Source organism: Anguilla anguilla, chromosome 4 (genome assembly GCF_013347855.1).
Source record: "Anguilla anguilla isolate fAngAng1 chromosome 4, fAngAng1.pri, whole genome shotgun sequence".
Lineage (NCBI taxonomy): Eukaryota > Metazoa > Chordata > Actinopteri > Anguilliformes > Anguillidae > Anguilla > Anguilla anguilla.
In genome coordinates, this window is record NC_049204.1 from 19,406,782 (window position 1) to 19,417,932 (window position 11,151).

General features: G+C 37.4%; 1 protein-coding gene across 1 annotated transcript; it reads left to right on the plus strand.

Moving 5' to 3' along the window:
• Positions 1-3,803: 3,803 nt before the first annotated feature.
• Positions 3,804-10,315, plus strand: gcm2 (glial cells missing transcription factor 2). Its single transcript, XM_035413199.1, has 5 exons — positions 3,804-4,238; positions 5,585-5,837; positions 8,286-8,398; positions 8,769-8,894; positions 9,341-10,315. The coding sequence occupies exons 1-5, from the start codon at positions 4,143-4,145 to the stop codon at positions 10,235-10,237; spliced, it is 1,485 nt and encodes a 494-aa protein (XP_035269090.1). The 5' UTR covers positions 3,804-4,142; the 3' UTR covers positions 10,238-10,315.
• The last annotated feature ends 836 nt before the right edge of the window (positions 10,316-11,151 follow it).

Below are 11,151 nucleotides of genomic sequence, written 5' to 3' on the forward strand. Positions count from 1 at the left end.
TTTTACATTTAGTTTCAGCCACACAGGTGTATACCGTTAGCAAAAATTACGTAACAGCTACTCATTTACGGCTCCTGTTTGAACTATTGACCTTAGGGAAAGTGTGTACGGTGTCAACGTGTCACCTTAGTGCTTCGATATGGCAAGTGGGAGACTTGCACTCACATTGTTCACTTTGGAAGCCATATCACTCTTAGTGCATAATAGCCTAATAATAATAATAATAATAATAATAATAATAATCATCATCATCATCATCATCATCGTCTTCATCATTATAAGCATAATCCTTCTTCTTCTTATTATTATTATTATTATATGCTATTTGCGGAGAATTGAAATTTACTAGGCAATCTCACACCAATTAGGGGAGAGTCGCCATAAATGTAACTGTTTTTGGATTTTGCTCATTTAGTCAGAAAATATACAGCCTACACATGTCAAGTGTTAATTTCAACTTTAATGGTGTTACTTCAACTCTTAACAGATAACATTTGGTCCCATATTCACGAGTGGGACCAAATGTTATCTGTCAAGAGTTGAATTAACACTGGGCATTTTACTGTGTAGCACTATGGAATTGTACTTCAGATAGCTTTGACATGTCAGTAGTCATTTGCCGTTTCAATTACATTGATAACTTAATCGAGTAGGAAACAATTAAAACCAAAATACAAGCAGTCCAATGTTACATTCACACCACCTAGTCGGTATGATTGTAACAAAAGTGGTGATTTTCAACACCATCTAGTGTACCAAATCTCCAAATCTGAAGCCCTCTCCATGACCTCCACCAGCCCTCTCGTATTCTCTTTAAATGGCATTCTGTAAACATATATAACACCAAAAAAGCACATTGTTTGTTACAGCAACTTAGAGGCGGACCATACATTTTCAAGGACAGATACCTTTCTTAAATGATGTATGATTTGATTTATTATAAATAAAAATAACACCTTATACCCAACAATTACTTTCGGGACCGATTTTTACATAGCTCGCTCAAAAACAGTTTTTTGGAAATATTTAAAGCAAAGGTTATCACATTGCTCACCTTTGGGAGGTGGTAGAGAACTGAAATGCACATGTACAAACCTGAATTGACTACGGTAGCCGCATTGCACTTTAAGTTGTTGACCGTGTTACATTTACCGAGCGTTTACATTTATGGCGACTCTCCCCTAACATAGCCAATAAATGCTCATGATATACAACGAATATTTTTAATCCTTTATGAGACTGCAAATACGATCAATTATTTTTCAATGGCCATTGTTTGCATCTGGTATGGTCAGCATTACTAGGCACATAACAGACTAAATGGCATGTATTCAATCTAGGCTAAATGTACCCTTGACTTAAAAATAAACGCAACCGCTGGGCTGCACTTTGCCTTCACTATCTCATATAGGACATATTAGTTTTTGTAATTACGAAACTGTTTGTGAAGGAAAAATAATTATCTTAATTGCTTCAGTTAGGATCTAAAAGCCGAAATATGAATCTATTGTAGTTCATATAATCACCGTGGTTATTTCATTCGAGGTAGTTATCACCTAAACATATAAAGGAAAACGAGAGCGAGAAATCCACCTGCAAGGCTTAAAACAGGTACTTCATGTATAGTTTGAGATGATTATTCTGCAGGGAGGATTATGCTTAACTCGCGGCTATATAATTTCAGAATGTATTTGCCTACTTTTATTCGTCACGCAACATCATAAATCATTCAATCCATAAAAAATTCATAAATCAATCAGGTAATGCCTGTTTGCAATTATTACGCTATTAATACAAGAAACCCCTTTTTGTTAGGAATAATCCGGTTTCCATGTTACAATAGAGGATTATAAGAACAAAATTGGCCTATTTTCACAAAACCATTTTAGATCCGAAGCTTGGGGATAATAAAGGCAATAGTTTGCATCACAGTTCAAAATAATAGCCAGGCACGCTTGGCTGTTTGCTTTTTAAACACTGATACAATCGCACCATTTCTATGGATTGTCATGGGTTAAAACACTGACTTATCACGTAGATGCAGCAATCAAAACAGTATAAATAAATGTACATCTACATGTGTATCCTGCCACAATTGAAGTGTTTCCTATTTTAAGCATAGGTGCTCCACAACAAATTTAAATAACTTGTCCCGCAATAAGGGGTTTACGTGGCTTAATTGTACAAGTAATTCTAACATCACATCGACCATCATTATATTAATTAAATTTTGGAATAAAAGGAAACGTTATTTAATTTTTACAATAGGTGAAAGTTAAGTCCTCATAGATTTAATTGAATTAAACTGCCAAAAGGTATTTAAACATTGGTCTACACTTCAATCCACCGCCTACACAATTGCCATCATAAAGAAAATAACTCAAACAGAAAAGTCTTGTGGACGTTTCGTAAGAAACAATTTGGTCCGGACACCACAACATCAATATTCAGTACAAAATGCAGTAAAATGTTCAGTACATTAAGTACATTTTACTACAGTGAGAATATATCTGACCCCCCTGGACTATCCCTTCTGGCTATACACAAGAGTCGCGTATTATATATATATATATATGAATGTTATTCAAACTAAATGCTCATGTTAGTCACACAAACTGAAACAGTGAACAAAACAGGTTATTATAGAAATATTTGAACCCCATGATACTGATAACTGATACAGTGTGCTCATTCCGGTTAAATAACCAGCAAAGAACATACAGCAGTGTTTCATTCGCTTCAGTATCAATAGCGTGCATTGGCTATCGTGAATTATGGGTAAACATGATTGCTCGATGTGCATAGAAAAGGTCACCTTGAAAGCATGACCGGAACACAGCTCTTCTTTAAAGTGCTAAGTGCTTTGCAGTCCATAAGAACTTTAGGCCTACTTTAAATTAGAATTTTTCCTTTTTTAAGACGTTTTTGATACGCAGCTTTAGCTTTATTTTAAAGGCAAAGGACAAAGGCAATAATAATAATAATAATAATAGTAATAATAATAATAATAATAATAATAATGAATATATGCCTAGATAACAATAACACAGGTCGTGGACAGAAAGTAAGCAATAAACAAGACTCATTTACGAAAATAACAACAGTTAAAATATGAGTTCACAGTAGCCTATTGCTGCTATCGGGTGTTTTTTCCGTTCCTCATAGCAATGTGTTTCGCGGGGGTGAACGAAAAACAAGAACAGTAGGCCTACTGTATAGCAAATCTAAATATCGGTGCAAGTTACTAAAATGTAAACGCTTTATTTTGTAATTTGACAATCGCGACCTAAAATTAGAATTTTTATTTTAGGCATTTAGCAGACGTTTGTGATCTTGTCAGAAATTATTTCGGCTACACACAGACTTTAAAATTCATAGCCTATACTGTCACTTGGAAAATGACCATTTTCGTTTGTAGCTGGTAAAAAAAAATAATTTTCTTTTCCAGATGTTCACATAGGCTACATTTTGCTGTTTGATGAGAAATGCAACTCGAAATTCCTGATCTGACAGAAGTGAATTGACAGTGTCCGTAATTTTTCTCATCCAAATTGCAAGCATCATCAAAAAATCACGAATGCCTGAAGACAGTCCCTTACTAAAAGTTGTCATCATTTCCGGATAATCGCGTACAATGACGTCTGTCTGTATTTAAATATAAACATATCTAAAATTTACGGAATAATAATTCTATCTTTGGTGTTTTATCCGTACACAAAAGAGCGCACTGTGTTTTGGAACACGAAGATGCTGTTAGTGGAGGTCAATAGTACGGATCAAGTGAAGTGAAATTGTATGGTGCTTAACTTCAATAGAACTGATGTAAGACAGATTCGAAGCCCAACCTCCTTTACTTAAATCCAAGAAGTAAGCTGCCTGTCTCCATTGCATACCTCGTGGCATTGAGGAGCGCACCTACAGTGACTGGATTACCTGTGAACAAACAAGAGGAGATCAATAAAAGAACATTTGGCTACTTTTCGGCGGGATTAACTGATATGCAGCAAGCAACTCTGGTCTGGAGATAGAGCTTTTCAATTAACAGGCGTGAAAACGAAATCATGGCTTTCTTGTGAGAGGTACTTTGATACTCTAAGACCAATATTGCGCGAGTACAGTGAAATTCAGCCACCCACTGCAGAATGTCAAAATCATCAGATCAGTTTGACGGCCCTGACTGCGTCTGTTCTTTTGGGATGAAGTTAACATGGGATATCAACGACCCCAAATTACCACAGGTAACTCGGTATTCATTTACCTCTAGGCTGCTGAGCTGCTCGTTTCGAAAACGGTGTTTAAACGTTTTGCCATTTCTCTCGTTTGAATAAGAGTTAAATTCTTTAATGAGAAAATCAACGGTGACTCGGTTGCTTTTGGGTTTTTATTTGATTTGAAATGTTCTGGGATTCATGTTCAGCATATTCATGTTGCTTAATTCTTGGTTGATCCTTAAACATACCTTTTGATTTGAATTATGTCGCGTAGGCTATACTCTTTATATTCTTTTAAAAAGTTGTTGAACATTATCAAATGTACTTGTAGACTAAGGCACTGTCAAATAATGATTACTTTATAATACTGGAATATATATATATATATATATATATATATATATATATATATATATATACATATATATATATATATACATATATATATATATATATATATACACACATATATATATGATTCTAAGATCCATGGGCCCTGACTGACAGAGGCCATCAAAATGTCCTGTAACCCATCAGGGATGGGGTGGTCAGGGGTGGCCGGGTCCAACATGAGATCTTTTCATAGGGCCCAAAATCACTAGCGGCACCCCTGTCTGTAGGCTGTGATACTGAAGACAAGAGGTAACAACAATGTAGAAAGGTATATACAGTAAAATGTCCAGTGTTAGATCAGCTCTTTCAGAGTACGTGGTCACTATTGGACTCGCATGTGCTCTGTTAGAATTGAATTAACACTGACATTTTACTGTGTACTATAAAGGCACAGACTACTAATCCACTATTTTGCTGTTAAAGGCATATAATCCTTTTGGAAGGTTTGGATCAAATTCACCCAAAACTTTTTGCAAAAGACGAATGGGACTTTTGAGAGATGTATTTCATAACCAGTGACTAAACCAGTATAGGTTTCGTTCTTGTTTTGTGTTTCCATGTGTCGTCCATCATCTTGATTTGCATTATGTCTATCTGCTTATATGGTTTCTTTGAATATAAAATATAAATATAGAAAATAATTGAGAATATCACTTCAAAACAATAAATATCAATACCCTAATGCATTAAACTGTGTTTCATACACTCCTCATACTTTCATTATCACAAAAAAATAATAATACTTTGTTAAATGTGATCTAGGTTGGCGATAAATGGCAACCATTAAAAATATTGTTTATTTTCTTCTCTCTTTTTTTTGGAATTAAGATAACTATATAAGTGACTTTAAAATCTGAATATGTCCAGATTGGCCCAGGACAACAGTTTCACAGGTGCTAATAAGCAATCAGAACACAAGGGTTAATACATGTTTGTGGTGATTAATATCATTTTTAATTATTTAAAATAATATTTGATAGGACACGAAACAGTACGACGCTTTCCAGGAATGGACGGACGGCTATGTTCGCTACATCTACAGCGCCGAGGACAAGAACGCGCAACGACACTTGAGCGGCTGGGCTATGAGGAACACCAACAATCACAACTGTCAGATTCTCAAGAAGTCTTGCCTCGGCGTTGTTGTCTGTGCCAGAAACTGCACACATACAGATGGAAGCAAACTCCAACTCCGACCGGCAATTTGTGACAAGGCACGCCAAAAACAACAGAGTGAGTAGGCCGATCTTAGGACGACACATCACGCACAGAAAACTTATTTCATTCGAATAATTTTTAATTATTCAACACATATTTGCATAAAGTGGCGAAAAAAATAAGTTGCATGGGTATTGATGTAACTTCGAGTCAGTCTATTTACTGTTGCCTAACAGACCTAAATTGCTTTTTGAAAAACAAACGACAGATACACCGGTGGACATATAAAATCGTATTTTCTTCTGTTGTAAAGTCATTGGTTTTTGTTCTTTCTAAAAATCCAAAAATACGAATGCATGTTAGGTGATTGAGTTTGGTATTCGGTTATATTTCTAAATGTCAACGTAGCACAAATGTAAATGTAGGCCCAAACAGACATTTCCCTCACCACTTCCACAGGTTCCTTCACAGATTAAGGCGTATAATTTCCGAAATAAAGCACCATTAGACTTTTCGCTCACTGTAAAAAAAGAAAAGAAAACTAGAAGAAATAAAAATTGAAATCAAGGTGGCTGTTCCTAAAAACGAGTAACCTGGCTGCCTTAAAATCTTGAGTAAGGCGCACAACGGATCCTCAGTTGTTCATACTTCTTACAGAAGCGTGGATAACTGAAGAACCGTTCTTTGAATTAACTAAGTTCCACCAGGAGGAAATAACTTTTAAAAGCTACCAATTTTTTAAACCCAGATTCTCATCAAAGGCCTGTTTATGGCGGGTGCAACACTTCCCCTCGTACAGCTAAGGTAGCATAATCAATAGGCCTGATCAGCTTGGAAGAATGCCGCCAGACGTGCGTTATTCCACAGCTGACTGTATAACCATTTGAATAGCAAAACGTCCCAGCTACAGTAGCCGGAGCTATAGGGTACACAAGCAACTGCATAGTTTTTGTTAAGTCAAAAAGGCTTAAATAAGCAGTGGTATTTTGTCATGCGCCGCACTGGAATTTCGGTTTAAAACGGTGGTCGGTGGAACTATTAATACTCTTCTTCTGTTAAGCTCTTTGTTTTCAGGGGGAAACTTTAGTTACTCAGTTACAGCGATAAAACAGCATGTGATTTGACATACATAATTAGCCTGTGCCGTACAGTTGACCCTGACATGACGCTTACATTGACCCGAAATGGCAACCGAAAAAGTGCGTTCAGTTTCTCATTAATGACGCATCCTTTCCCTAATTCGAAGAGACTTCTGACCCACGTGGCCTGAAGTCATAAATGCCTGAAGTGCGCGTCAAACATTAGAGTGATCCCAATGAGGTATATAGGTACTGTAGGCTACAGTCTGTATAATTCATTAAAATATGTTTCCATTGGTAAATGCCTCTCAAAATGTGACATTGAACCTGACGTTAGAATACATTTCATTGCTAACAGCTTCAATCATATGGACACAAGGCTATTAACAATTCAGTATATTGAAATAAACGTCATTATCTTTAGAAAAACCATTACCTGATTGTGAGTGCCAGCTAGTATTTTGAGTCAACGTGTCTGATTGTTGAATACAGACATGCCATCTACCCAGTGAGATATATTTAACACAAGTCCTAGCATTACACAAATTATAATAGCACAGTGTCATTCAAATCATTTTTGCTCAAATTGAATAAATTTACTGTTATTTTCTCTGGTCCTTAAGCAACAACAGTAGTTTGTTCAGCAAATCAGTTTTTATGGAAATGCTTTACTGTTACATATATAACCACACATTTTGTGAGTCGCCCATGTTCTTTAAACATAAAACTATTCAATGTTTTTATTCTACAAGCAGCATTGGAAAAAAAATCAGCAAATATTCAGCAAAAGTAAACATGAGTAATAGTCTGCATACAGAATATATTCTTCAATTTTGGGGTATTTAATGAACTCTTCACAATAGGTGAAGGTACAATAACCTTTAGTTAGATATTATAATGCCAACTATTACTACATAAAGATTACAAAAAATATTTAATGCTAACAGTAAAGGATATAATCTACTAGCAAAATTATGTCAATATTTTTTTATAGAATCTGTTGTTTTGTTGGGTATGCTAATTATTTATATTCTACCATTAACTATGACTTTTACGTATCTTTTGCTGGAATAGAACTTTATGGTCTCATTTACACCAATATTTCAGTATATTACAATAAAAATATGATTTTTTATTCCTAAAAAGTACAATGGGTGCTAAATGGTTATGGTATTATGTGTGGGACATTACTTTGAAGAACAACTGGCCTGAAGTTGTATATCAATTATGACTTTAACAAATCAAAAGATTTTTGTTAAAGGCCTAAGGATTAACTTATATTTAAAAGCATAGTATAAATCTCTCTCAAATTGTCACTTTCAAATGATTAAAATTTTTACACCATTTTCTTGTGAATGTTCTTATTGAAGCTAGTAACATTATGGGCAATTTACAGACAGTTCTTGTAAGAGGTAAAAGGTAGCTTTTTCTGCTTGTTTTCCAGAAAAACTCTGTCCCAGCTGTAATTCAGCCCTGGAGCTCGTGCCTTGTCGAGGACACAGTGGATACCCTGTGACTAATTTTTGGAGAGTCGATGGAAAAGCCATATTTTTCCAGGTATACTGATGAATAATCACAGCAGCTACTTGTAGCCTAAGGAGGGATTCCATTTCTCTTTGTTTCATGAATTTGCTGCTAATGTTGATAATGCAAATCATGTAATGCATTCACAGATGTCAAAGTTGCTTGACCTTTGGACTCTTCGCAGCATGTAAAAATTGGGTGATGGATAGAAAGCTTGGCATCTTTCTACTACTGCTTTGATAAATGTTGGTGACCTTGATTTACAAGACATTTCAGTCGCCTGTGCTGAAGAACAGGATTTTCCAGGGATGGCTAAAAATAAAAACAAAGCGGAAATGTTCTGAATGCGATTGATCAGTTTCCTTGAAAACCTGAGTCATAGATGCATTTTATGTTCTAACAGGCAAAAGGAGTCCATGACCACCCAAGGCCAGAGAGCAAATCGGAGACTGAGGCCAGGAGAAGTGCTGTGAAGAGGAGAATGTCCTCTCCACATTTCTCTCAAAAGAGGAGGCTGCTGGACTCAGAGGTGAGCATATTCCCTTGTCTACAGAATTAAACCCTGATGTTTTTTTGTCTACATGGGGTGGTGGTGTAGTATAATGGGTAAGAAACTGGGCATGTAACCCAAAAGTTGCAGGTTAGATTCCAAGGTAGAACACTGTCATCATACCCTTGACCATGGTACTTAACCTGAATTGCTTCAATATTTGTCCAGCTCTAAAAATTGGTACTCTGTAAAAACACTAAAAGTTATGTAAGCCAATAAGGAGTTTTTCCTTGCCACTGTTGCCTTAGGCTTGCTTCCGTGGGGGTTTAGGCCAGGGTTTTCTGTAAAGCGTATTGTGACAACTGCTGTAAAATATGCTATACAAATTAAATTTGATTGATTGATGTAATGTAATGAACATGTAACAGTCACCTGAAAATCTGCACACACCACTGACAATAGAATCCTGTGCAATTGTCTTGCAGACAGGAAGATACCACGACACGGGGGGACCGTTCCCCGGACTGCACCACTTGTCCTGCATGGATGGCTCTGACAGGTTTAGCATCATTGCCGAGTCCAACATCCCCATCCAGCACTACCCCACCTTCCAGAACGCGGAGCCCTACAAGTTTGCCTATGACACTCCTAGCCCTGTGGGCGAGGCTGCCTCCCCGCTGCAGAAGCCCACCAACCACCGTCTGTATGTGCCACGCCCGCCCTGCGGCTACGACTTTGCAGTGCCAGGGTACCTGGGCTCGGGCTCTTACGCCGCTCTCTACAAGGACACCCTCAGCCCTCAGCCTGACAGCGACGCGGCCAAGGTCTGCGTGGGTCTGAACGGGCCGCAGCACAGCGTCAGCCCCCTGAACGTGCACGACCGCGGCTACGACACCTCGGGCAAACACCACAGCTGGAAGCAGATACACGGCAAAGGGGCCTACGGGGAGCGGGTTGATTACGGACAAATCCCCGCCAACTCCAACCACCATTACTACAACGGCGAGTACCCCTGCCGGTACACCGGCCCCGCCCCCGCCACGCCCGCTGCTTTACAGACCATCATAACCACCACCACCAAAGTGTCCTACCAGCCCTGCAAGCCCTCTGTGGTTAAATACAGTGACAACCTCTATGATGTCAAAAGCCTTCCCAGCTGCAACTCTCTGCTGGAAGGGGGATCGCCCCCCTCCTATCCCGAAATAAAAGTTCCGGAAGATTCAGGGGTTATCAAATCGGCTTTAACATATCAGCAAGAGGTGCTGCCAGCCAAAGCCGAAAGAGCAGAGAACCTCGACACCTACCGGTATGGCAGCTACTCCTCCAATAATTACCCAGAGCGGATATCTCACCCGTTTAGATTTGAGAATGGAGAGTTCTGACCACTTACTGCCTCAAATGGAAAGACATCAACAAAAGACTTGATCAAAGCTTCATTGTCATTAGTTCATGTCAACAGGCAGACTTCAGAGTGCAGAGTTTTTTCATGTTAATATTTTGAGATTAGAAAACGTGTTGGACCAGCTTTGGCCATCTTTTAATCTTTTTGTAAATAGTTTTTATTTATACATGAAAGCTGGTAAATGTTTGGAAAATAAGTGATATTTTACACCCTACATCCATATTTTATTGAAATATGTGCATGTGAGTCCTTTCATATTCTAAAGTTCATGTTAGATTTACAGGCACAGAAATTATATAGGTGACTAGTTCCTGATAGTCTTATTAAATCAATATTTATGCATTTCATCCTTGTAATTATTGTAACTTTCAGTGTGTTAGTCTTTTAAAGGCTCCTGTGTGGTATATAAACATCAAAACACTGAAATGATGTAAAGAAAAAGTGTTAGTGTTGGAAGATAACCGGAAAATATCGATGTCTTTTTGGTTAAAAAAAGCCTGTTGTTTTGTTTTCTTGGTTTAAAAACCATATGTGGCTGTACGAAAATATGTCAGTCAATTTTCAAGCAGTTTATGTGACATTAAACATACTATACCTAATCCTCATTTTGAAATTGATGGATTTTATTTTCAGCTTTTATCCTTTCATGTTCACATCCATATATATTTTAAATGTAAAATAAATTTGATTAATCAAGGGAAATAGCATATTTGTAGCAGATTCATCACATCAAAGAAAAAGACACTAGCTGGAAAACACCTAAAAGAAAGATGCGTTTGCGTCAGAGGGGGAAAAGGCTTTGCTCTCAGTCGTGCACACCTTTCCTCTTACTGACTATTAAGAATCAGATTTGTCATCAGGAAGCTCTTAATCTTGTGGTTCCGAGCAGTCTTG

What these genes read in the sequence shown, in the direction of transcription:
- gcm2 (XM_035413199.1), top strand. Translation starts at nt 4,143, where the DNA reads ATGTCAAAATCATCAGATCAGTTTGACGGCCCTGACTGCGTCTGTTCT. An exon ending in ACGACCCCAAATTACCACAG is followed by an intron (nt 4,239 to 5,584) that starts GTAACTCGGTAT and finishes AATATTTGATAG; the next exon opens with GACACGAAACAGTACGACGC. An exon ending in GGAGGCTGCTGGACTCAGAG is followed by an intron (nt 8,895 to 9,340) that starts GTGAGCATATTC and finishes ATTGTCTTGCAG; the next exon opens with ACAGGAAGATACCACGACAC.